Here is a 24,905-nt window from a genome sequence, read left to right as displayed (position 1 = left end):
GATAGATGATAGATGATGATAGATGATAGATGATAGATGATAGATGATAGATGATAGATGATAGATGATAGATGATAGATGATAGATGATAGATGATAGATGATAGATGATAGATGATAGATGATAGATGATAGATGATAGATGATAGATGATAGATGATAGATGATAGATGATAGATGATAGATGATAGATGATAGATGATAGATGATAGATGATAGATGATAGATGATAGATGATAGATGATAGATGATAGATGATAGATGATAGATGATAGATGATAGATGATAGATGATAGATGATAGATGATAGATGATAGATGATAGATGATAGATGATAGATGATAGATGATAGATGATAGATGATAGATAGATGATAGATGATAGATGATAGATGATAGATGATAGATGATAGATGATAGATGATAGATGATAGATGATAGATGATAGATGATAGATGATAGATGATAGATGATAGATGATAGATGATAGATGATAGATGATAGATGATAGATGATAGATGATAGATGATAGATGATAGATGATAGATGATAGATGATAGATGATAGATGATAGATGATAGATGATAGATGATAGATGATAGATGATAGATGATAGATGATAGATGATAGATGATAGATGATAGATGATAGATGATAGATGATAGATGATAGATGATAGATGATAGATGATAGATGATAGATGATAGATGATAGATGATAGATGATAGATGATAGATGATAGATGATAGATGATAGATGATAGATAGATGATAGATGATAGATGATAGATGATAGATGATAGATGATAGATGATAGATGATAGATGATAGATGATAGATGATAGATGATAGATGATAGATGATAGATGATAGATGATAGATGATAGATGATAGATGATAGATGATAGATGATAGATAGATGATAGATGATAGATGATAGATGATAGATGATAGATGATAGATGATAGATGATAGATGATAGATGATAGATGATAGATGATAGATGATAGATGATAGATGATAGATGATAGATGATAGATGATAGATGATAGATGATAGATGATAGATGATAGATGATAGATGATAGATGATAGATGATAGATGATAGATGATAGATGATAGATGATAGATGATAGATGATAGAAGATAGATGATAGAGATGATAGATGATGATGATAGATGATAGATGATAGATGATAGATGATAGATGATAGATGATAGATGATAGATGATAGATGATAGATGATAGATGATAGATGATAGATGATAGATGATAGATGATAGATGATAGATGATAGATGATAGATGATAGATGATAGATGATAGATGATAGATGATAGATGATAGATGATAGATGATAGATGATAGATGATAGATGATAGATGATAGATGATAGATGATAGATGATAGATGATAGATGATAGATGATAGATGATAGATGATAGATGATAGATGATAGATGATAGATGATAGATGATAGATGATAGATGATAGATGATAGATGATAGATGATAGACGATAGATGATAGATGATAGATGATGATGATAGATGATAGATGATAGATGATAGATGATAGATGATAGATGATAGACGATAGATGATAGATGATAGATGATGATGATAGATGATAGATGATAGATGATAGATGATAGATGATAGATGATAGATGATAGATGATAGATGATAGATGATAGATGATAGATGATAGATGATAGATGATAGATGATAGATGATAGATGACAACCTACAGCATTAAGCATACAGTTTCATTTCATTTCATTTTATGTCATTTCATTCCAATATGATATCACGTTGTATAACTCTACAACTCAATTTCATGTCTTTAATATCAATAACAAATGTCGCAGATCTCTTCGTATAATAATTAATGGATTGATGCGCTGATTGATTTTTAACGCCTTGAGCGACGCGGCAAAGTTGAGTGGGAACTGTTATGCATATGGAATAGTTTGATTTCTCTATCTCTTTTTAGTTGCTTCGGCTGGGTGTGGTCAAGTCGTGCAAGGTCTAGGTCGAGATACCTTGAGATAGCTGCACAGTGCGATGCCAGCTCTGTGAGGTGCAACAGTTCAAAGTGTGTGCCGCTCCGAAACCTGTTTACAGTTTATTGAATTTGACAATTATTTTCGATTCGGATCACTTCGGTCATAATTTTGGTTCATTAGTCCATATCGAAGATATTCGTGTTAATCATTAATCAAATGCCGCAGAAGTCGAGCATAAGAAATAGCAGTAGCAAATAAATAAAAATCTACCTTTAGCATTTAACTTGCATGTTCTTTAATTGCATTATTTTATGAAGCCTCAAGTCGAATTACGTTCAACTCTGATGGACCAGTTATCTTTCTATATTTTCTTGTCAAATTAGCGCGTTTATACCCTAATTTTTTTATAGCCTTCTGGCTAATTACATGCCTTTTAAATTAAATATATATTCTCAAGATCATTTATAATTATATTATATATAATTGCGACACTTTCCAAACAGGTTTGCACCACTGTACGACACACCTACAGATGTTTCATCGGTCACTAATATTTTAGGCAGATCTGCATATGATTGTCAGCTATGCCAACGATCTTAAGTACTACCCAGCTGTAAATGCAAATATTTGATGGTGTTGTCATCATAAATATGCATCTGTCTATATGAACGGGGCGTCTATGAGTCTAAAACGAGACTTGATAAAATCTTTCTGTTGCAGACGGTATTTATCCATATATTTAGAGTAAGGTAGATAGTTATCACAGGTAGATAACCATATTGAAAGATAAAAGAAGATGAAGATAAGATAAAGACAAGAAATTGAGTTTGAATTTGAATTTTTATTTATGAGAGTATTAAGCTATATACTGCTCTGAAACTACTTTATCATGATCTATTAAATACTTTAGTTATACATTTAGATACATTTTAGACATTTGCTTTTCAAGTTAAAATTCCATGTCTCAAGTTCAAATCCTTAGAAATCCTATCCAACTCATATAGCAGAAGAATGCCGTCTACCCGATCTAAAAGTATATACGCAGTTCGTCGTGGCTTGTTGCACTGTTACGCGATCATTTTATAGAGCTGCTGATACTGAGTTAGAACAGAATGCTGAAGTTCCGGTAAAGCTGAGAGCTCAGAGAATTTTGCTTAAATTCAAATGAAGCGTAAGCTTCTTTGAACATTTGCCAATTGTTTGTATCCCAGTTCCAAATTAACTTTCGTATCACACGGATCTCGCAACGCACTCGCTGTTCAGATCACAAACAGATCAACGTTCGCATATACATATATATATCTATATATATTTACAGTTATTTGTCGCGCCCAGAGATGCATTCCAGTTATCAAAGCCGTCGCCTGTTTGTCAAGGTTTGTGAGTTGTTTTCATTTGGTGTTTTGAACTCTGCTCAACAAAATTCCTGCCACAGTCTCGGCTGATGCAGCTGCTCTTCCTCTTCTCCTATTCACTGTTATTTGCCACCGCACGCCCAGCAACGCCCCATACAATCTACTATAACTATCAGCCACCAGATGCGAAGGGAAACTACCAATTCGAATACCAAACCTCCAATGGCATCACCACTAAGGGGGCCGGGAATGAGCATGGATCAGTGGGCGTGGTCCAGTATATATCCAAGGAAGGATTGCCCATAACCTTTACCTATGTGGCTGATGAAAATGGCTATCACCCGAGTGGAGATCATGCCATAAAGCATTTGGATCGACAGCTGGAGTATCTACGCTCGCATCCATCGGTAGATGAGCAGAAATCGAGACGTTGGTAGTGATCCTGACTATATATGTATATATTATATACACATACATTTTTGTATATCTAGATAAATCGAGCGACTGTCATACAAATACATTATTATTATTATTAATATTATGGAATTATATGTAGCAAAGACGTAATTGAGATGAGATTTATGTTTATTGCTATCGAATGCAAATGGTGAATTTCGCTTCAAATTGCACACATAATATATATATATATATATATATATATATATATATATAGAATTCCAAAAAATAAACATAGTTGATAGCTAAATGAAATTCTTTATTGATTCTATCAGAGACCAACCCTCTTCTGAGTTGTATTCAAATGAATTGAAAGTGAAACTGCTGCAATGAGGCATGCGCGACTTTCAAATATGGCGTAATTATATGTTTATTTATTTAATTTTAATACTTGGACAAAACTCGTACTATGTATGGATATATTATTATGTATGTACTCTAAATTAAATGAAATATTCTTAATATATAAAAAGTAAGCCTCACACACCTTTGTGACAGCTTTATGGTTATGGGGAATGAAAACCTGTTGCGTAGCAGCAGCTGCAGACAGTCAAATTTGTTTAAACATTTAGCGAAGCAATAACAAAAACAAAGTTTAAAGAATGCAAGATATAATAACGAAATATTGTTTCATATATATGAGTTAATATACAGCAAATATATTTCAAGCTTTATGAAGATTTCTATTTAGTTCAAAAGTCTCAACAAATTTCAATTAAATTGATTCATTTGGCAGTTGATTCATGTGCGCATTGAAAGCTTCAATTAATAGCATCCATTTATCATAAATTCGATAAATATCTGACATATTTAAAGCTTTGCAAATGGCAATTCGAACCACCTTTAGAACGACTTTCGAATCGTAACACCAAAAGCAGAAACAGAAAATATTGATGGCACTCATTTGCATGGCGATTTGGACTAATTGAGGCCGTTGCATGATGTTGACCGACTCTTGGAGCTAGAGATTATGTAATAAATAAATGTAAACCGAAGACAACCATCAAATCGAGCTTTTCATCTCAAGCCGACCAACAACAGAAACTACTGTTGCAACTGTGTAATCCCACTTAGGCCACGTCCTTGACTGGAATGTATTTAATCAGCTCGGTGAATGGTCCAAATGAAGATTCTGCTTGACCAAATAGCTCAACGTAAATCAAAACGTAGTTCGAACTAAACAGAGATGAAGCATTACGTGAATTCGTTTACAAAAAAAAAAAACAAAACTTTCCGAAATTATTCATTCATTATTCATGAATTCTGGCTGTGGATAACTTTGATAGTTCAACACGTTTGTAAAGAAAATAAATGATGTGAAGATAGCTCTCAGACTGTCTACTAGACTGGTGTTCTAGTGAGGAATGCCTGACTAGGTGATACCTCTATTTTATACTGTGTATATCAAACTTAATTCTCGTCGGATATAGCTAACTAGCTGATACCTCGTGATATGTTTTTCAGTTTTACTCTTTCGAAAATAAATATCATCATAGCTGAGTCTTGCAGGTTAAGTTTTTAGAGTTGTCTCTTTTTATTTTTTCTATTTGAATCGAACTAAGTTTCCGTTATGCCATTCCACTTCTCACGTATGCTGCGCACCACATGGAAGTTTAAGAGAATTGCAAAAAAGATCAGCAACAGGTAGAGTGAGAAACGCCAATAAGACCCCTTTATATACTTGCTCCATGTGCACTGGCAAATCACTTTAGATAGCACCCCAAGTAGCAGGGAATAGACCAGCTCTCGTATCCAAAGCTGGACCATGGGGCCGTCTGTCTGAGTGGAAATGCTCACCATTTCAACTTGTTCGTCCTCGTCATTCTCGACGTCTTCGTCGTCCTCGTCGTCCTCGTCGTCCTCGGTCTGTAGCTCCTCATCGTCACTATCCTCCAACTCAATATCCTCGTCTTCTTGCAATTCAAGATGCATGCTTTTGGCTTTTGCCTCTCTGATCTGGTTCAGCAACTGAAAAATTGTTAAGCTAATTGGACGCCGAACAACGGCTTGAATGTATTTAGATGTATCCTGTCTTCGCCTTAAGTTGGAATATAAATCAGAGTGTGAATGCATCTCAATGACATTTGTACAGACTCAAAGAGTAGTAAATAAAACTAATATAAAATAAAAAAGAATTTCAATTAAAAAAAGACAAACGTTTCGAACTAATTTTTAAACTAAGCTTACACAATTATAAGATTGTATGACTAAAATATAATTTTTATGAATATAATGTTTAATATAGAATGATTTAAATTTCAAATTACTAGATAATATAGACTACCTTAGACACTGCTTGCCCTGCTGATCAAGAGAACAAGAGAACTGAAGTTGAAGAAAAATGAGCTACTGAGCTCTGCTTTTAGTCTTTTATCAGCTTAGTTCTATCAACCTAGTTAGCCCTCTCCAACATCTAGGTAGGGTATCAAACTGCGCACAAGTCAAGCCATGATTTGAGATTCAAACTTTAGTGCCAACAATCTGAAGATTTATTACCCAATTAAAATGACCTAAAGAGCGGTCAAAGCAACTGAAAATAAAGTTTCAATGTCAACTACGACATTATCAACACCGAAAACAAAGACATCCAACGGCTTTAAATTTACAAACATTAACAAAAATAACTTTCGATTATTTGCATTTAAAGAAAAGATTGTATCATAGCTAGTTATGCATATCTGAAACCTAATCAAGTCAAGCCAAGTTGGGTTCAATGCACGCTGCAATTTGTGAGAATTGTTTTCAAGCTTATCGGGATCTATCTTCATCTATATATGAATAATAAAAATTATATATTTATATGGCTTTGCAAATGCTTTATCTGCATCTACATGCAAATTGAATTCCAAGCACTTAAAGCGAAATGCAAAAATATATAAAACACTCTGCTTTGCCGTTTTCTCATACACAATCGGATATCTTTACATTTGCCATACAATACACGTATATATATATATATATATATATATATATATATATGTATCTTTGTGTGCTCGTGTGTTTATCATTTGTGAATCAATCTAACAGCGAGCTCAGCTTAGCTTTAGCTCGTGCATAGCTCTTGCCATTATGAACTACTTTGAGACAACTTTTGTTGTTGTTTTCTTTCTTTTTTATTTAGTGTTTATGTTTTATAATTGTTTTTGTTTTGTTTTGTATATTTATTATAATAATTCAAGCTTCTGTTGTAATCATCTATGAACTGTTTCTTTTTTTGTTGTTTTTTTTTACATTTTATAGTTTGTTTTGTATTTTGTTGTTGTTGTTGTTGTTGTTGCCTATGCTAAAACTAAGCCTAAAACGTTCTCTGCGAATTCCAGCAAAAAAACAATTGCCAATTCCAGTTGCCAGGGCCAATAAAAATGAGCTTCGGCAGCAATTGTGAAGTGATTCGATCTTGATTACAGATGTTGTTGTTGTTGTTGATGTTGTCAACTGGAGTGTTAATACATAAGCTAAATGTATGTATAAACGTGTAAGTGTGTGTGTATGTGTGAGGATGCGTATTTAAAATGCGGATGTGAGTGTTGTGTGGGAGTCTGTATATTTGGGGTACTGTGCCGAGAGTTCTGTCAGAGCTCGATTTAGCAACTGTTTTGGTCTATATCTGTTAAAACCTACAAAAGAAGAGAAATTCCCATTAATATTAAACAAATTTCAGTTGATTAATGGGGTCCATTTACCAGTCCTCATCGCATGCCAGAATTGTGTAGTGTTGACGGCCCCGCTCCTAGAGCCAATCCTAGTCCGTTTTCGTCTCGGCGAACTCTTCCAGCGCAAAGAAGCCAGCGGTGCCACCGGTGCTACTACTGGCTGTGCTGGTGGTAACCGCAGCAGCTGCGGTGGTCACTGTCACCGTTTCGCTTGTTTGCGCCTCCTCGGCAGCCTCCTCCTGGCCTGCAGCTGCGGCTTCCTTTTCATCGGCGCCCGCTTGCGCTGCCTCCAGCACCTGCTGTTGCACCTGGATAACGGGCTGGCCTTCCTCATTGTAAGAGACGGAGACTGGTATGCGTGTGCCATCCTCGCTGATGACATGCGGTCCCTCCTCACCATCCTGTCCTTGCTGTATTATTATTTGGCCCTCGGAATTAAGGAGCGAGGCGTCGATCAGCTGCTGCTCATTGTTGTCGCCATGGACGAGCACCATCTGGCCACTTCCGTCGGTCATCATTTGCAAAGTTTCGCCCTCGAGACCTTCACCCGATTGTAGGACGCCCACGCTTTGCAGCAATTGCTGGATTTGCTCTGGATCTTGTACTATGATCTGATTGCCATCGGCATCGGTTAGTATGTGGTTGTCCAGCTGCAGCAAGTGTCCGTTCTCATTGACAATGAACTTAATCTGGCCGCCATCGACCTGAGCCTGCATGGCCTCATCCAACTCCATGGCCACCTGTTGTTCGCCTGCGGATCCTTCAGCTGCCTCGCCTTCAGCTGTGGCAGCTGCCTCAGCCTCGGCAGCTTCGTTGGCCGCTGCCTCCGAATCAGCTGCTTGCTCGGCCGTTGGTGTTTCATTGGCTTCGCGCTTCTCTGCGTCGCCCTCCGCGTCGCCAGATTGTTCGGCCTCCTTGGACTTGTCTTTAGCTGCTGATTGGTCTGCCTTGACACCGACCTTCTCGTTCGCCTTGCCACTGCTGGCCGTATTGCCGTCAGTTGTGTCCGCTGCATTGGCTGCCGCTGCCTCATTATCATCGTCTAGGCTGGGCATCGAAACAGGCGCTGCATTCGACTTGCCGCCATCTCTGGCTTCGGCTGCTTTGTTGTCGTTGCTGCTTTGGGATTGTGACTCGTCTTCCTCGGCTTGGTCAAGCACAGGCATGTCAATGCTCACCGAAACGGGTGCCTGCGAGTTTGGCGAATGCTTCTCTGCCTGCTCGCCGCTGGCATCCACTTGTGGTATGGTTATGTTGAAGGTGATGCCACCGCTGCCCTCCTGCGAGGTGATGACCATTTCATTCTTGCCGGTCTTCTCGCTATCGTTCTTATCCGAATGCAATTTCTCGAACAGACTCTCAATATCCGCCTCGGCATTCTGCTCGTTGAGTTCCTCCTTGGCGCCAGCGCCCGCATCTCCAGGCTCATCGCTGAGCAGCGCTGTGGCTGCCGAGTTGAGGGCTGTGGTACCGCCACCGCCAGCAGCTGAGCCCTTCTTATCGCGCCTATGCGTCTCCATGTGGTGATTGTAGTACGTCTCCTGGATGAAGGTCAGCGAGCAGATGCTGCATGAGAAGAAACGTATGTTATTCTCAGCCTCAGCAGCGTTGGCCACAACAGTGGCGCCTGCCTGAGCCGGCACGCTATCGCTGAGCGCCTCATCAATCGTCTCCTGCAGCAGCTTTTGTGTGTTCAAGTTCTGGCTGCCACCGCTTGCAGCATTCAGCTTCTCAGCCTGATGCAGCTCAACATGCTTGACCAGCAGCTCACGCTTGGGGAACGTCATGGCGCACTGACCACACTTGAAGTAGTTCGTCTGATGCTGCTTGGCATGAATGGTGGCCGCCTCACGCGTTTCGAAGCGCTGCGAACAGAGACGACACTTGAAGGGCTTCGGCTTGCCGCTGACATGTTTGCGCATGTGTTCATCAAAGACGCCCTTGTCGGTCGACTTGAACTGACAGTGATTACATGTGTACAGAGCTGAGCCGGATGCGCCAATGGATTCAGTGACGCCAGCTGCTGCTGCAGCAGCAGCAGCTGCCGCTGTAACAGGTGCTGCAGCTGCTGGTATGGTTGTGGTGCTAGTGACCAGCACATTTGTAGCATGATTGGTTTCCATGTGCTTGCGCAGGCTGGCCTCGTTAACGAAATTGATGTGGCACATCGCGCACGTGTTGTCCATGGCCGTATTATGATCCCGGACCATGTGCTGCTTCATGGCACCAAAATGTGGGAAGATCTTGCGGCAGGTCTTGCACTGGAACGTCTGCTGTTTGCAGGTCTCGTAGTGAGTGTTAAACAGACGCATGTCCGAGGTCTTGTAATCGCACGAGGTGCACTTGTAAATCTTTGTTGCCTTACGCTGTACTGCAGTCTGTGTGCCACCTACAGTGCCTTGTGAACCTGTGGCCAGCTTCAGCTGCTGCGAGACTGAAAGGGAGAAAGTTAATAAGGCTGACAAATATTTGGCCAGCTACCAGTGCTCACCTGGCGTCGTCTGCTGCACAAGTTTACGTGTGCGCAACACTTCCCCGCCTCCAGACTCCTCCATAGAGCGATTGCCTACGCCCCCGGCTAGCTTTTGCATCTTGAGCGGAGGACTAGCGGCGTCTGCATGACTGCCGCCACTGTCCTCGTTGATGCCATACTTTTTATTAAGCAAGTTTAAAAGATTCGACTTTACACGCTCTACGTCATTCTCCAAGCGATCAAAGTAGTTGACCAGATTAGTGCAGCGCGAACAAACGAAATCCTCATTGCACACAATCACCAAGAAGCCCTCACCCACCAGCTGGGCCAGCTTATTCGGAAATTTGGTGGAGGTGTGCGTGGTGCACATATCAGTTAGCGATGTCTGAGTCTGACTGGCCAACAGTGGCTCGTCACAGATGTAACAACGTGCAGCTGCATCCGAGTCCATCATGCTTTGCTGCTGCTGCGCTGCGACGTTCGATGCGGGCGTCGCCAGACGCGTCGTCTTCAATATGCGTGGCTGACCGGGACCGGTGACGGTGACTGCGCCGCTGCTGAGCAAATTATTGAATTTGCGGTAGGTGGCCGGGTTGAGTTGATTGTTCATTATATACGAGTGTGTGCAATGTGTCTGTTTTTGTGTGTTTCTATGTGGATCTCGCTGGCTATTATTCTAGTATCTCTTTTAAAATTTTTTTCTCTTTAAAACCGCCTGCATTCACTACCACATTTATTTTGAGTCGAGCACAGTTTGAAGCAATTGACAATCGGCACTTTGTTTTATTTTTATAATCTTTTTTCCTGTCGTTTTTGTTGTTCGGCAAGCGGACAACAATTTGTTTAGGTTTTCATTAAAGTTTGTATGCCGCGGCGTCACTTCGACTGTACTAAAGTCTATCGAGAGTGCTGTATTATTTAGGGTTAAATACTTCTGAGCTACGGCGCGTAATATAGTTGTCTCGTTTCAGCACACGCATATGGCGGGTTAGCTGCCAATGCGATAGTCAGCTGTCTCTTTTACACGATGCGGAAATGGCGGCCGTTTAGGTAGACATACACGTTTCGACACGCAAATCAAACATCAATTGACGTGTGCCAAACATCATGCAATATTATAAAACTTATTTACATATTGTTTGAGTGTGTAACAAATGTAGACTTTTGTTAAAATGCAAGTGAAATATTTACCGCAAACATAAAATGCATGTTTAAGTGTTAATTGTATGTTTTAGGAAATTATGCACGTTTATCAGTAACGCATTGCAGTTCGTACGACACGTCAGTGCATTAGTTTGTTCCGCCTAGTACTGCAAACTAACTCTAGGTGTCGCCAAATGCGCGCGCTATTCAAATTTTGCTGTGTAGGTTATGCTGCACTCTAGAATTTATAGCTGATATATCTTTACAACTTTGAACATTCCTAATGGGATGATAAGATTCCACAGCGATTTGTTATATATGTTCCACACGATTCTGCACGTCCAAAGAACGGTTTATGGGGGTGGCAAATGAGGGAGACAGGGGCAAGAGACTCCACGTTTGGCAATATTGAAGCAAGCGTTATCAGCAACCTCCGTTCACCGATAATAATAATAATGGTATACATATATATATATATATATAATTGGTAGCAGTGCCCGTGGCCAAAAAGACGCATTTTCAGTTGCCAAACGATACGAAAAGCGAACGCATTTCAGCGTGTAAAGTCGAACATTTGAAAATAAAAGTGTGCTCAGACAATTTTTTATTGGCCAGTTTGTGGCTGTTGTTATTGTTGTTGTTATTGCTGCCGTAGTATTCAAAGTGTTATCGAAAATTAAACGAGTCGCAAAAACAAATTGAAAATCGCTAAACTTAATTAGCCCATGTTACGGACCCGCTGCGATTTCCATTCAACGCGTCCGGTTGATTTAGTTGTTTAAAGCACCTCGCAATCGTCGATTGTGGGAGTAATTGTTGTGTGGACGTCTGATATAGGTAGTCAGTCAAAATGTACGGGCGTCCAGCATTGGGCATTAGGAACTTTGATTCCCTCAAGACCTGGGCCAACTGGGCAGGTGCCCTCGGCCTGGTGAGTAACTGTTGCAACTTGAACTACTTTATCTTAGCCTGACCTCATTCGAGCGTTCGATAAGAGCGACATCTATTGGCCAGCTGTGGCACAGTTCCAGTTACAGTTACAGTTTCATTTTTGGGGAATGTACCTGAACTGAAGAGCAGGCAACACATATTTTTTCCGCCGATCAGCTGCGCGTAATCAATCGCAGTCGCTATCGAAAACTGATTCACTTGACTGCACAAAAAAGCTACATAATGCGCCCATTGACGTGTGTCAACAAACAAGCTGCCCCCCGCCCACCCACTCGCAACTGCTAACCACCTTCCTCTCTCCATCTCTGTCACCTGCTCATTACAGGTGCAAGCTGTCATATGGATCGGTCTGACGATAACGGCAATCATTGCGTATACCTGCAACATTTACATCGGCAACAAAATGAACTATGGCAACTTCGTGAAGTTCATCTTCTTCGACGTCTACTTCCACGGCAGCTGCAAGATGTCGTTGGATGCCTATCAGAGCTACAATCGCACCATGATCAATAGCGTTGATACCGTCTTCGATCCCACACAGCTGCTCATCTGGGACTGCGTTTACCTTGGACTCGCGGTCTGCTGGTTCATTGTATCGCTGCTGCTCCTGACAGGTGAGTCGCGCCACCTCCCCAATATATATATATATATATATATATATATATATATATATAATAATATATAATATTTATATCTCTTCATCTTTTGGCATTGATTACGCTGACGGAAATTGCAATTTCATTAGTTTGGGTGACTCACGTGGCGCGGCCTTTCAATAAAGTTAAAGTTACTTTTATCACTATCTAACGTCATTTCAATAACATTTTTATATTCAAGCAGCTTAGCCCAAAGATAAAATCAAAAGCCCCGTAACTAACAAATGTGTGCTCCAATTTATGGTGATTGACTAGCAGATACCCCTTTTCCTAACAGCAAGCAACAGGCAGAAAGATGTTCCTTGGATCAAGCAGTTCGAGCTCGAGTTCAGCTCAGACTTGTTCCACACACAACTTATGATCTACATTGTAATACGCGTGCAGCATGCCCCTTAGTCAGCTTAATGTGTACAGGGTATATTGGAACGTTTCGTTTGCTTGTCTTTTTACTTGTATTTAATATTTGTGTTGTGTAATAAACGATGAGGGTTTTCCTCAAGTTCCTGATTAGGTATAACAACAAACACACACACGCACACACACACTACACACACTCACACACAGCTAGTTAGGAATGTACTCCTTGTCAGAGTCAAGCACTTTTTATCATTCATACGTAATTACTGTACTAATTGTCCACTTGATAGATGAGCGTGAAACTGATTTCCTCAATTATATTTTCCTTTCTGCAACGTCCCCTTTGCAGCCTTGAACAAAGATAATGTGAAGCAGACGTTGAGCGTGATCTATAGCTGGGCATTCTTCGTGGGCGTCATCTGTGCCATGGATCTGGTGGCTGGCGTTATCTTTGGCGTTGACTATAGCCGCTTCCATGGGCGGGCATCCGACTTCAATGCGAACTCTATGAACAGTGGCTACGTGGATCCCAATGCGGCGCAGCTTGTCGCTGGGGGCGTGGCAGCCATATCAATGATGATCATCGCCTTCAAGGGCTTCATCATGTGGCTGATCAACCTGCACTTGCTCATCTATCTGGTGTCGCGGGCGGTGCAAATTAACCAAGATAAGGATGGTTCGGTAAGTGACATCATCTGACTTGACAGCTCGTGGCTCATGTAATTGGGCTGCAATAAATCAAGCCAAGTCCCGTTGTCAGCTCGCCCCACTAACTACTAAGATCAATGAGCTAAGTAGACATGCGAGTCTCTTGTGTGTGGTATGTAAGCGACAAATTAAATTGTGATACTTTCGATGACTACGCCGTGCGCCTACGACACGTCTATAGTTAGAGCTCTGTGTACACACGGGAAGTGCGGAGAATGTACGTAGGCAGAGGCTTATCAGTTGGAAGCGTCCAGCAGTCGATAAACTGGCTTACCCATTCGCTGATAAATAATGGGAATTTTTATGTCGTCGTTTAAATTTTATGCAAAATTCAGTTGGCAGCGGCTGCAAATATACCCTGTAATCATTCAAGTCTCCCAGTCTCTCTCTCTCTCTCTCTCTCTCTCTCTCTAATAACATCAACAGTAGCAGCTCGAAAGCTGGCAGCTACAGCACTCTAGCTCTTTCATTTCGACTGCATCTTTCGGGTACGACATAAATGCTTGTAGTTTCATATCAGACAGCCTCTGACAGCAGCCCAGCGCACGCTCTCGTAATTATTTTTCATATATATTTTCACACTGAAAGTAGGATATTATTGATATTATTAAAATGTGCTCTGCAAGCAGAAGTGGGCGTGCCAAAGCTCAGAACGTATATATAATCTTGAGCAGGATCTAGAGTTGCGTCAATCTAGTCCTGTGAAATCTCCTTGTATAATTTGTGTTGCAGCCGGCGTTGCCCAGGGGAAGTTTCATAGCTGTCAGCTTTTAAGCGGCGTGGTGAAGTTAATTGTCTTATATAGAGAGAGCTTATCGCTTGCAGGGTATATTTATTGTTGAAATGCACTCTACATAAATACGTTTAACTCCTGCTGTCTTCGAATAAGAAAATAAAAATGTGAAAGTTTTAATTTTTAATATTTTTTTTACTTACAGGACACGCTGTTCATGCCACGCAAGGACTCCAACGACATACTTAGCAGCAGACCCCCAATACGCGCCTACGAGGAGGAGAAGTGAGTTTGTCTTTAAATTTTAATGAAATCTTTCTTTAAATATACTTTTCATTCGTATAGACTCGAGGTGCAGGCTTATAACAATGATGCCTTCATGCCGGAGACTCGCTCCACGGCGGAGACCATCGAGGTAAACGAGGAGGCTATTGTCCGCGCTGCTCATATGTCACGCGACGCGAACCTGATGGATCGTCGTTTCCGCAGCATCGATGCCTTCCAGCAGTATCCGCTGCCCAACCCGAACAACAGACCCGCACGACAGTCCTCCCAGGGTCCTGTACAAGAGACAATAGTTATGGCCTCTACTGGTTTCCCAATGCCCGACTATTCGCCACAGCCCAGCCCCAATCCCAATGGCATACTACGTCATCATCAGTACTAAATGTGTGCCAAGGCAATTCTACCTAAAGTAATCCATATAATTCTCAAATATTTAACGCCCCCACCCTAGCCAACGCCCTCGCCACACAATTAAAGACAGCAAGAAGTAGAGCAGTTAACATTAAGTAACAAACATTTACTTGGCGCCAATTGTAGTTTTATCAGAGTATTATGTTCTATTTATTTACGGTCAACTAACAATAGATGTATATATGCTATTATCTGTGAATACAATATATACAAAATATACATATTTATACTTATTTGCACACACGGTATAATTTAATGTGTTTGATTTTGGTTCTACTGCTGATAAGAGAGCAAACTAATGTTAAAAGTTTACGCTCTATTGAATCATGCACCCCAGCAACGATTTTGTTTAGATTGTCAAATGTGCTACGTCATATAATAATTATTTTGATTTTAGCGGTAACAGCTAAATGTTTTCTTAAAGTTTAAACTTAGCGCCAACAAAGGAAAACACATGATTGGTTGCAAAAGTACTAAAAATACTAAATGTACGTCAAGTAATTGGCATCCTGCGTTTACGTTGCTCATTATTGCGCTTCCGTTACGCAGTTTGAGCATATCTATCGAACACAGGTCAATCGAAAGTTCACAAAAATAATTCATAATATTGATAAGCCGGTCGAATTTGACGACAGATTTTGACTTAAAGCGTATTGTTGACCGTAAAACGTAGTACTCTGCCTTAATACTGCTCATTTCATTTTGAAACGTACTCGGGAACATAACGTGCCGGTGAAAATCGTTGAAAAAATACATATATACTCGCATTTAATATTCTCCAACGAAAATGGTTTTCATAACAAAATTCGCTCGTGTTGGTGTACAAATGGCTCGCCAGGTGCGTGCCATGCCTCTTCCAGCATCACAGTGGCGCAGTTTCCATGTCAGCTGCATTCTCGACAAAGGTAAACCCATACATTTATGCAATCAAACGAGGCAAACACAACAACGGTTTGAGAACCATTGGTGCGAAGTCAGCTGAAAATGTATAAGGTATTAATATCTTTTCCATCGCACAGAGCGACGCTTCACAGACAAACACGAATGGGTCGAGATGGTAGATGACAAGAAAGCCATTGTGGGCATCTCCAGCTACGCACAGGAAGCACTTGGCGACGTTGTGTTTGCACAGCTGCCCGAACCGGGCACCGAGCTTAAGAAGGATGATGAGTGCGGAGCACTCGAGAGCGTTAAGGCAGCCAGCGAGGTTTACTCGCCCGTCAGTGGCAAGGTGACGGAAAAGAATGGCGAAGTCGAGAATACACCAGCCCTAGTCAATAGCAGCTGCTACGAGAAAGGTGAGTTGTTCATCACTATTGCAATCAGCAATTCTAACTTTATTTTAAATGCAGGTTGGCTGTTCAAGGTAGAGATCGAAGATGCCACGGAACTAAAGAAACTTATGACTGAGGAGCAGTACAAGGTTTTTCTTGCCAACAGCGAAGATCATTAAGTCAGTTATGAGATAATTGCTTTCATTAAAACATTTGCTGTAAACTCATTGACAATTCGCCTCCAACTCAAAACTCTTATCATCCACACAGTTAAAAAATACACAAATATCCATTGGATTTCGTTATGCTCTAAGAATAAACTTAAAAGCCAAATATTACACTTGAAACAATCACAATCGCAATCGCAATCACAGTGACCTACGGGTGGCTCCTCAATATCGCTGCTCCCCCATGGAATCACAACGGCTGCGACTGATAAGACAGTCGAGCTGAGAGCGAGCGATCAAGCGAGAGTGCGCTCTTAGCGTGTGAGTGAGCTCTTATCAAACCACTCAAATTCCACTCAATGTTAGATCATTGCCAAGCAGCGTGGCGTTGGCTCACAGCGGAAATAGCCGCTGCACGCAACATGTAACGGAATCTGTTGCTGAGGCTGCGATTATCACCTGATTACGTACGGCGGCAGACGTCGCTCTAGATAAGGACTGAAAGTAAGCACACCCTTGAGCCAAGCGTGGAAATGTACGTACGTTCCGTGATGAGGTGATAAGCAACTGATGGGCAGGTCGAGCGTCTGCCAGTGTCAGCCCACAAACACAGATGCTGATAAGCTCGCATAGTTTGAACTTGACGGCGCGAGAAAGGTTCTCGTACGCGCGCTAAAAGCTCACCGGGCAAAAGCTCTCGGCATGGCAAAAAGCTTGATATCGGGTGAGCGCTCCGCTCAGTGCTCAAATTGAACTCGAACCGTGCGGTACAAGAAGTCGTGCGCTTCGGGCAGTAGAACAACACACATACATATAAATAAATAAATATATTATATATATATATATATACATATACACATACACAAATTGAAACACAGCCGCACGCACACATTATTAGTCAAGGGCCAAACAAAGTGACAGTTAATACAAGGGGCACAGTGACAAGTTGAATGAGCAAAGGATAATTGTCATAGATTTGCAGAGCCAACCAAGTGGAACAAAAGATACAACAGACGCAAAATGCCAACGGAAAAATCAATATTCAGTCCGAATCCGGCGATTAGCCGTAATGCCTACATATCCAGTTTTGACGAGTACACGAAATTCTACAAGGAGTCCTTGGACAATCCAGCTGAGTTCTGGTCTCGCGTAGCGAAACAATTTCACTGGGAGACGCCAGCGGATCCCTCGAAATTCATGCAATACAACTTCAATATCTCCAAAGGACCCATCTCCATAAAATGGATGGAGGGCGCCTCGACCAACATTTGCTACAATCTGCTCGATCGAAATGTGCGCAACGGACTGGGCGATCAAATAGCCTACTACTGGTAAGTTTCAAAACAAATGCTGGCCTGGCCCTTTGAGTGCGACGCATGAAAACAAAAGTAAACGTAAAGGATAATTACGTATTGATTTTTTATTCATGCTTTTGCTGTTACGAAACGCGCGCGTGACGTAGGCGAAGTGCTGCCACCCATCGTGGTGGCTTGCGCCTCCTTCCTTTACCTACCCTTGACTCGCTTGCAGTGCGCAGGCACGAGATGGAACGAAGACGGAACATCTGTTCGCCGTTAACTTAGGCTGAGGTAGCGGCAGCGGCCACCGTTACTTTGCCTTAGGTCGGTCGCTCTTGTTCTCTTTGTTTCTCTTTCAAGGACAGAGCCCTGCTGCTCTTTACGAGTTGACAGCTGACCGAATATTGTGAATTCATTAAAGCTGCAGCGCCTACTTCTTGGCAAGGTCAATGTCAGAGCTCTGAGCACAGGTATATCGATATGTATACAATATTTGAGTTGTAAATTGCAAAGTTTATTAGTTTTCTTCTCCATGTTTACTTTGTTCTGTTCAAATATTTAACACCTCGCCTAGCCTATTGGCAAACAAACTAATGTAAATACTTCAAAAGTACAATTGAAATACAATCTATACGTTTCATAGGACTTTCCCATCGCTTGAAATTTGTAATCGAGTTGATTTATTTCGTATTTTATCAATGTCTAATTACTGAATCAGGTGCCTCGATTGATTCGAGTGTTCTTCAAAAGTCACAAATGCCCTCAGATTGCAATCGATTACGTCTTATTGCGTCTTTTCCGTTTGTTTTTCTTTTTCATATTTTTGTGGAATATTTGATGTCTTGCAGGTTATCGTTCACAAAGTTCAAATCAATCCCGACATAAGAAAAAATAAAAATCTTTAACTAATGTTAATTTTTTCTAATCTCTCGGGTTATCAGGAGTTCAACGAAGACGCGTGCGAAAAGAAATGCAAATCGTAATATATATTTGTAGAGCATAGGAAATCAGGTACATACATAGATGGAGCAGAGCTTGGCAAGGTCAAACTAGAAATATTTTGAAAAAACATTGAACTGAAATCCCAAATACAAACGCTCATCAGTAGAGATAAGATAAAGCGCGTAATAACCAACAATCAACAAAAAAAAAAGAAATAGGAAAGTACAGATAATTCATAGACGAAGTAATAAAGTTGAAAAGCACAGCAAAATCTTTTTTTTCTTTCCGCTTTTACTGTGCCATAAAATTATAAGTTTCAATTCAGACACACCTGAACTCATTTGTATTGTCAGTTTTATATAAGCGTGCGATTAGCACAAGGTGCTCAAATTGTTTATTCAAATTGAATTCGAGCTGTGAACGCAACAAAACGAAATCAAATCAAATACTTCGCGCCTTAATGTATGTCACAACGTCTGGCAATGAACAAATGCCGACACAAACAGAAGAAGAAGAGAAACCAGAATAAGAAACAATGCCAGTGTCAAAAGTTAAAAGATTCAGCTCAAAGCGCAGCTTCCGCGCTGCAGGTCACAGCACTTCCTACACAGTTTGAGCTGCACTGAGCGGCCCACGAAAATCACGCGATCATGTCGTCCGATTACTCACAGCCAATCACATAAAGAGAATTCATAGGCATTCACACATGCGCTAAACCGGCTAAAAAGTGTGCGTGTGTTGGTACGTGCGTGTGTGTGTACATGTGTAAAAGAAACGAAATTATTGTTAGTGCTGACACCAACTAAAGGGCAAGCATGGGCAACAACAACATTAATTGGGCAGTCATCATACATACATATGCATGTCAGTCTGTTTGTTCCCTTTCGCCCACGTTTTGTTATCACTTTTCGCAACAGTGCACATTTGTAATTGGTATCAAATTGTTGAGGTGCCCTCTTTATAGTAGAACATACTCGGCACTTTACACTCTATACTCTACACTCTATACTCTATACTCTACACTCTACACTCTACACCCTACAATCTACACTCTCATCACATTCGACATTAAAAATAACAATTTGCATAAGTTAGCATCTGCTACTTTGGCTAGACACAAATCATACGATGTTGATATCAAACTGTAGGGCAGGCCGGCCGACCGCTCACTCACATTAGCTTCACAAAAATAAGCTAACTTTAAATTCTTGACGCCAACAACAAATGAAAACATTCGATGCGATTTGTTTTAGTGTTTTGTTTTTGTTTAACTTTCAGACACGCGAATCAACAGCTGCTTACGCTAAGATAATTGTTAATGTGTTTGTTGCTGTTGTTTTTGCCGTTGCCGGCTGTCGCACACCCTCACATGATTCTAGCGTGCGTGAATTTCTTCCCAATACAAAAAATGCGACTTTTTTTGATTTGCGATAAGCGAGGTGGGCCACGCGTCTGTCTGCTGCCAATGAGTGGCCCCGTCTCCGGTCAAGATCATGAGCTGTTGCCGTCTTTCAATTGGTTTCCAGGCGATGTGTGTGATTACCTAGTAAATTGATTAGCTGGAAGATTGTCTAGCGACAAACGCTACGATTGTTTATATGGAAAGCACTTCAGCGCAAGCACAGAAAACATCGCGCCATAGGCCGAATAGCTAACACTCATAATTAGTCACTTGCAGAGAATACTCAACAGTTTGACAAGTGTGCGGCAATAATGTGCTTGCTAAACTACACAGAGAGTGAAAATGCGAGAGAGGGAGAGAGCAATGGCCTTGATTTAAGCACAGGCTAACTTAACAGCGCTGTTAGCTTAACAGTCACTGCAATCATTGTGTTGTTGTTGCTCGCCGTTTATCAAGCATTTATTTGTTTTTGTTTTCGATATATTTTTAACATCTTACTAATTAAATACAATTCATTTCACATGCGTTGAAAATTATTTCGCTAGGCTACAGTAGCGACTATCGCACCTCCTACATATATACTATATCTAGGCCAACTCATAGCATATTCGAGGAAGAAATGTACTTTGCCCCGGCCTGCCGATGATAGCAGTGCTAAAATAGATTCTTGTACGTCACGATTGCGCTTTAGTAACTTATTTATTTCCTGAATGGCATCTAAATCTTATCGTTCCAATGACAAAGCAGTTGGATACCTCCTTCCTCACACACCCAAATTAATATTTAGTCATTGATTTACAGATTTTTTATGGCATTTGAGTCATTTAAAAAGGTTTTTTTTTGCTGTGGCTTTTGTGTTAAATTGCACGTCGCTACGTCTAGAACTTCGACAGTTGACCTAGACCAAGACCCGTAACCGTAGAGGTAGAGCTAGTAGCTTTCTCTATTGCCACCTGTCCTTGAGCAAATTTACAATATACATAGATATATATACATATATCCGTCACGAATTCATATTGAATTGTGCACGGCGCATTGTTAAGTTTATGCATTTTGTATTTGGTTGCAATTAATTCTACCCAGACAATTCAATGGATAACAGTGCGCTGCAAAAGTATATGAACAGCAACCAGTTTTTGGCTGGAGAATATTTTAAAAATTGCTAAAAATTATATTTAAATTAGATTACTGGTTAAACGAATTTATAGAAAAATTGTTAAATTATTTTTTTTTTACTTAAAAAATTAAATCAATGAATGATAAATTTGAAAAATTGATAAAATGATATACAAAAATATATGTGAATATAAAAATTTTCCCATCAGAAATGAGTAATTTTCTTTTGAAAATTGGGAATTATCCGTTAATCATATGCTCTTTTGGGGATATTTTTGGATATTTTGTATAAAGGAAACATATAAACGATCATGTATATAGACTACTGTCTCATTACAGTCAAAATTCGTCCCGTGGGTGTACTTAGGTCGATGACTATTATATATTATATTACACGTTATATATATGCAGTATATGTATAAGTAGTCGATGCAGCAGTCGCGATTTGCGGTCGGTTATTGGCTTTTGTTGCCAAGTTGAGAATCAAAGAGAAAGGCGCTGGTCAGCTAGCAACTAGGGAAGAGAGGCGAGAGCCGCTTATCAAATCATCAAATTATGTTGCAAATTCAAATGAAATAGCTAGCGACAATTAGGAAGCATCAAATTGCAGTAAGTGATCCAATTGAAGTGCTGCGTGGGCGTTTAAATAGGTATCCACTTAGCTGTGGACAGGCATCGTCTCTGTCTCTCTCTCTCTCTCTCTCTCTCTTTAGCTGGGCAGATTGCCAAAATGGATTTATTATTAATTTCCGCATTTATTTCTTATAATGTTGCAGGGAGGGCAATCACCCGGATGATTATTCGCGTGGGCTCACCTATCGCAAGCTGCTGGAGGAGGTCTGCCGCTTCGCCAATGTGCTGAAGGATCATGGCATTAAGAAGGGTGATCGGGTCTCCATCTATATGCCCATGATTCTGGAGCTGCCCATTGCAATGCTGGCATGTGCCCGCATTGGTGCCGTGCACTCGATTGTCTTTGCCGGATTCTCGGCGGATTCTTTGGCGGAACGCATGTTCGACTGCAAGGCCAAGCTGCTGATCACAGCGGATGGCGCTTGGCGTGGCGAAAAGCCGCTCTACCTGAAGGCTTTGTGCGACACGGCGTTGGAAAAGGTCGACGAGATGGGCCATTCCGTGGAGAAATGCATTGTGGTGTCGCACCTGAAGCGCGTGACGCCCTGCCAGGATAATCATGTGGACCAGGACATACCGTGGACTGACGATCGCGACTACTGGTGGCACGAGGAGATGGAGGATAAGGAGCCCGCTTGCTATCCAGAGTGGATGGATGCCGAGGATCCCCTATTTATGCTCTACACGAGCGGCTCCACGGGCAAGCCCAAGGGCGTGCTCCATACCACGGCTGGCTATCTGCTCTACGCAGCCACCACGTTCAAGATCGTCTTTGACTACAAGCCCGGTGACATCTACTGGTGCACTGCCGACGTCGGCTGGATCACTGGACACACCTATGTGGTTTACGGACCCCTGGCTAACGGCGCCACCTCCATTATCGTACGTGCGCAATTAGCCGGCGAATGCTTATTAAATTAACTAACTTTATTTTTACTTTGCCTGCAGTTCGAGGGCACGCCCTTCTTCCCGGGCAACGATCGCTATTGGAGCGTCATTGACAAGTATAAGGTCACGCAGTTCTATACCGCACCCACGGCCATACGCGCGCTCATGAAGTTCGGCGAAGCTCCAGTGCTCAAGCATAATCTGAGCGGACTCAAGTAGGTTTTCCTGTCAAACCGGAGTAAAATTTAAAGCTAACGAGCTTCGCTCTGTCCTCTCTCTTTCTCTCTCCTTCAGGGTCTTGGGCAGCGTTGGTGAGCCCATCAATCCAGAGGCTTGGCTTTGGTACTATCGCTACATTGGCAAGGAGCAGTGCTCCATTGTGGACACATTTTGGCAGACGGAAACTGGAGGCCATGTTATAACCCCTCTACCTGGAGCCACGCCCATGAAACCAGGTTCTGCTGTAAGTGAATCGATATGTATGCTCTAGGCCTTATCTAATACATCTGCGTTCGCAGTCTTTTCCATTCTTTGGCGTCAAGCCCACTTTGCTGGATGAGTGCGGCATTGAGATTAAGGGCGAGGGCGAGGGTTACCTGGTATTCTCGCAGCCCTGGCCAGGCATGATGCGCACGCTGTACAACAATCATGAACGCTTCGAGGACACCTACTTCTCCAAGTTTCCAGGCTACTATTGCACCGGAGATGGTGTGTATAACTATGCCTTCCTATTAATATCTACATGCATAACGAATCTTCGTTTTGTAGGCGCTCGTCGCGATGCTGATGGCTATTTGTGGATCACTGGTCGCGTGGATGACATGCTGAATGTCTCTGGTCACCTTATGTCCACTGCTGAGGTGGAGTCTGTGCTTACGGAGCATCCACGAGTTGCCGAGTCGGCTGTGGTATCTCGTCCGCATCCAGTCAAGGGCGAATGCCTCTACTGCTTTATCACGCCCAATGAGAACGAGGCTTTCGACCAAAAACTGATCGCTGATCTGAAGAAGATGGTTCGCGATCGGATCGGACCTTTCGCCATGCCAGATGTTATACAGAATGCGCCCGGCTTGCCCAAGACACGTTCCGGCAAGATTATGCGTCGTGTGCTGCGCAAGATCGCCGTAAACGATCGCAACGTGGGCGACACGTCCACGCTGGCCGACGAGCAAATCGTGGAGCAGCTGTTCGCTAATCGACCCGTGGAGGCCAAGTAGACAGACCCATTGATGCAGTTACTCTTCGCTTATCGAATGACCTTGCTGCTCTGTAAACCTTTACCTAGCTATAGGCTAACAGTTGATCAGCTTATAACCACATGAATCTTGTAAATCTCCTCCTCCATATTATCTATGTTTAACGTTTAACTGTTGGCCCCCGCCCGCCCCCGCAAGCCGGGCTTACAGATTCCACTTAGTTCGTAAGCTGCGTGCGTAAGTAATGATTCATCAAGCACTTGGATACCAATACGAAATGCACCCGTTACTTTCTATATATATATTTATACATATATATATTCAGATTCTTGATTCTTATCGTATGTGTCCTTATATACCGTAGTTAATGTTACACTGAGCACGCACATTTTTCCAGTTCTTTTGTTTCTTTGTTGTAGTCTTAGATTAAGTTCTTGCTAAATTCGTTGTGATACAAATTTAATTATATATTGATTATGTATGTATTTTTAGTAGAATTGATATAACAAAATATATACACGATTCCAGTAATATCCATTAACAAAACACATAAACACACACTTTTGATTTGTTCGTTAGAGAATTTTTCTTGTAGTTTTTCACATATTTATAACTATCTTATGTTGAGTTCGATCTTCAGTCACTTCCAGCACCAGCCTAGCCCTCTATGGAACACGTAAGTCCGGATCGTAGATATATATTTGTGGCGATATTTACTAGACGTTCGAAACGTTCGTTAGCTTTTAAGATTGGAAACGAAACATATCAGTGTTGCATAAAGCTTATCAACATTCCTATATATAT

General features: G+C 41.4%; 5 protein-coding genes across 5 annotated transcripts; 4 read left to right on the top strand and 1 right to left on the bottom strand.

Moving 5' to 3' along the window:
* Positions 1 to 2,735: 2,735 nt before the first annotated feature.
* LOC111594377 (pupal cuticle protein Edg-78E) lies at positions 2,736 to 3,931 on the top strand. Its single transcript, XM_023307641.2, has 3 exons — positions 2,736 to 2,748; positions 3,323 to 3,380; positions 3,440 to 3,931. The coding sequence occupies exons 2-3, from the start codon at positions 3,342 to 3,344 to the stop codon at positions 3,794 to 3,796; spliced, it is 396 nt and encodes a 131-aa protein (XP_023163409.2). The 5' UTR covers positions 2,736 to 2,748; positions 3,323 to 3,341; the 3' UTR covers positions 3,797 to 3,931.
* Positions 3,932 to 6,952: 3,021 nt separating this feature from the next.
* On the bottom strand, positions 6,953 to 10,873 carry LOC111594375. Its single transcript, XM_030224331.1, has 3 exons — positions 9,960 to 10,873; positions 7,499 to 9,902; positions 6,953 to 7,432 (listed from the first exon to the last, which is right to left on the bottom strand). The coding sequence occupies exons 1-2, from the start codon at positions 10,549 to 10,551 to the stop codon at positions 7,558 to 7,560; spliced, it is 2,937 nt and encodes a 978-aa protein (XP_030080191.1). The 5' UTR covers positions 10,552 to 10,873; the 3' UTR covers positions 6,953 to 7,432; positions 7,499 to 7,557.
* A 720-nt stretch (positions 10,874 to 11,593) lies between these two features.
* On the top strand, positions 11,594 to 15,422 carry LOC111594357. Its single transcript, XM_023307616.2, has 5 exons — positions 11,594 to 12,015; positions 12,361 to 12,649; positions 13,398 to 13,729; positions 14,695 to 14,774; positions 14,835 to 15,422. Exons 1-5 carry the CDS (start codon positions 11,935 to 11,937, stop codon positions 15,154 to 15,156), a joined length of 1,104 nt encoding a protein of 367 aa, XP_023163384.1. The 5' UTR covers positions 11,594 to 11,934; the 3' UTR covers positions 15,157 to 15,422.
* A 344-nt stretch (positions 15,423 to 15,766) lies between these two features.
* LOC111594358 (glycine cleavage system H protein, mitochondrial) lies at positions 15,767 to 16,817 on the top strand. The gene is made up of 3 exons (XM_023307618.2): positions 15,767 to 16,090; positions 16,205 to 16,483; positions 16,538 to 16,817. The coding sequence occupies exons 1-3, from the start codon at positions 15,973 to 15,975 to the stop codon at positions 16,636 to 16,638; spliced, it is 498 nt and encodes a 165-aa protein (XP_023163386.2). The 5' UTR covers positions 15,767 to 15,972; the 3' UTR covers positions 16,639 to 16,817.
* Positions 16,818 to 17,355: 538 nt separating this feature from the next.
* Positions 17,356 to 24,513, top strand: LOC111594356 (acetyl-coenzyme A synthetase). The gene is made up of 6 exons (XM_023307615.2): positions 17,356 to 17,957; positions 22,161 to 22,899; positions 22,966 to 23,120; positions 23,200 to 23,368; positions 23,424 to 23,613; positions 23,674 to 24,513. The coding sequence occupies exons 1-6, from the start codon at positions 17,647 to 17,649 to the stop codon at positions 24,120 to 24,122; spliced, it is 2,013 nt and encodes a 670-aa protein (XP_023163383.1). The 5' UTR covers positions 17,356 to 17,646; the 3' UTR covers positions 24,123 to 24,513.
* The last annotated feature ends 392 nt before the right edge of the window (positions 24,514 to 24,905 follow it).

The sequence above is a fragment of the Drosophila hydei genome, unplaced genomic scaffold (genome assembly GCF_003285905.1).
Source record: "Drosophila hydei strain 15085-1641.00,03,60 unplaced genomic scaffold, DhydRS2 tig00000001-arrow-pilon, whole genome shotgun sequence".
NCBI classification, from domain to species: domain Eukaryota; kingdom Metazoa; phylum Arthropoda; class Insecta; order Diptera; family Drosophilidae; genus Drosophila; species Drosophila hydei.
Note: the sequence above shows the minus strand (reverse complement) of the source record. Positions and strands in the feature narration are given on the sequence as shown.

Coding starts and splice junctions, on each gene's coding strand:
- LOC111594377 (XM_023307641.2), top strand. CDS start 3,342: ATGCATTCCAGTTATCAAAGCCGTCGCCTGTTTGTCAAG. Junction 3,381..3,439: donor GCCGTCGCCTGTTTGTCAAG/GTTTGTGAGTTG, acceptor TTCCTGCCACAG/TCTCGGCTGATGCAGCTGCT.
- LOC111594357 (XM_023307616.2), top strand. CDS start 11,935: ATGTACGGGCGTCCAGCATTGGGCATTAGGAACTTTGATTCCCTCAAG. Junction 12,016..12,360: donor GGGCAGGTGCCCTCGGCCTG/GTGAGTAACTGT, acceptor TGCTCATTACAG/GTGCAAGCTGTCATATGGAT. Junction 13,730..14,694: donor ACCAAGATAAGGATGGTTCG/GTAAGTGACATC, acceptor TTTTACTTACAG/GACACGCTGTTCATGCCACG.
- LOC111594356 (XM_023307615.2), top strand. CDS start 17,647: ATGCCAACGGAAAAATCAATATTCAGTCCGAATCCGGCGATTAGCCGT. Junction 23,121..23,199: donor CATAATCTGAGCGGACTCAA/GTAGGTTTTCCT, acceptor TCTCTCCTTCAG/GGTCTTGGGCAGCGTTGGTG. Junction 23,369..23,423: donor CCATGAAACCAGGTTCTGCT/GTAAGTGAATCG, acceptor CTGCGTTCGCAG/TCTTTTCCATTCTTTGGCGT.
- LOC111594358 (XM_023307618.2), top strand. CDS start 15,973: ATGGTTTTCATAACAAAATTCGCTCGTGTTGGTGTACAAATGGCTCGC. Junction 16,091..16,204: donor CAGCTGCATTCTCGACAAAG/GTAAACCCATAC, acceptor TCCATCGCACAG/AGCGACGCTTCACAGACAAA. Junction 16,484..16,537: donor TAGCAGCTGCTACGAGAAAG/GTGAGTTGTTCA, acceptor TTTTAAATGCAG/GTTGGCTGTTCAAGGTAGAG.
- LOC111594375 (XM_030224331.1), bottom strand. CDS start 10,551: ATGAACAATCAACTCAACCCGGCCACCTACCGCAAATTCAATAATTTG. Junction 9,903..9,959: donor TGTGCAGCAGACGACGCCAG/GTGAGCACTGGT, acceptor TCTCCCTTTCAG/TCTCGCAGCAGCTGAAGCTG.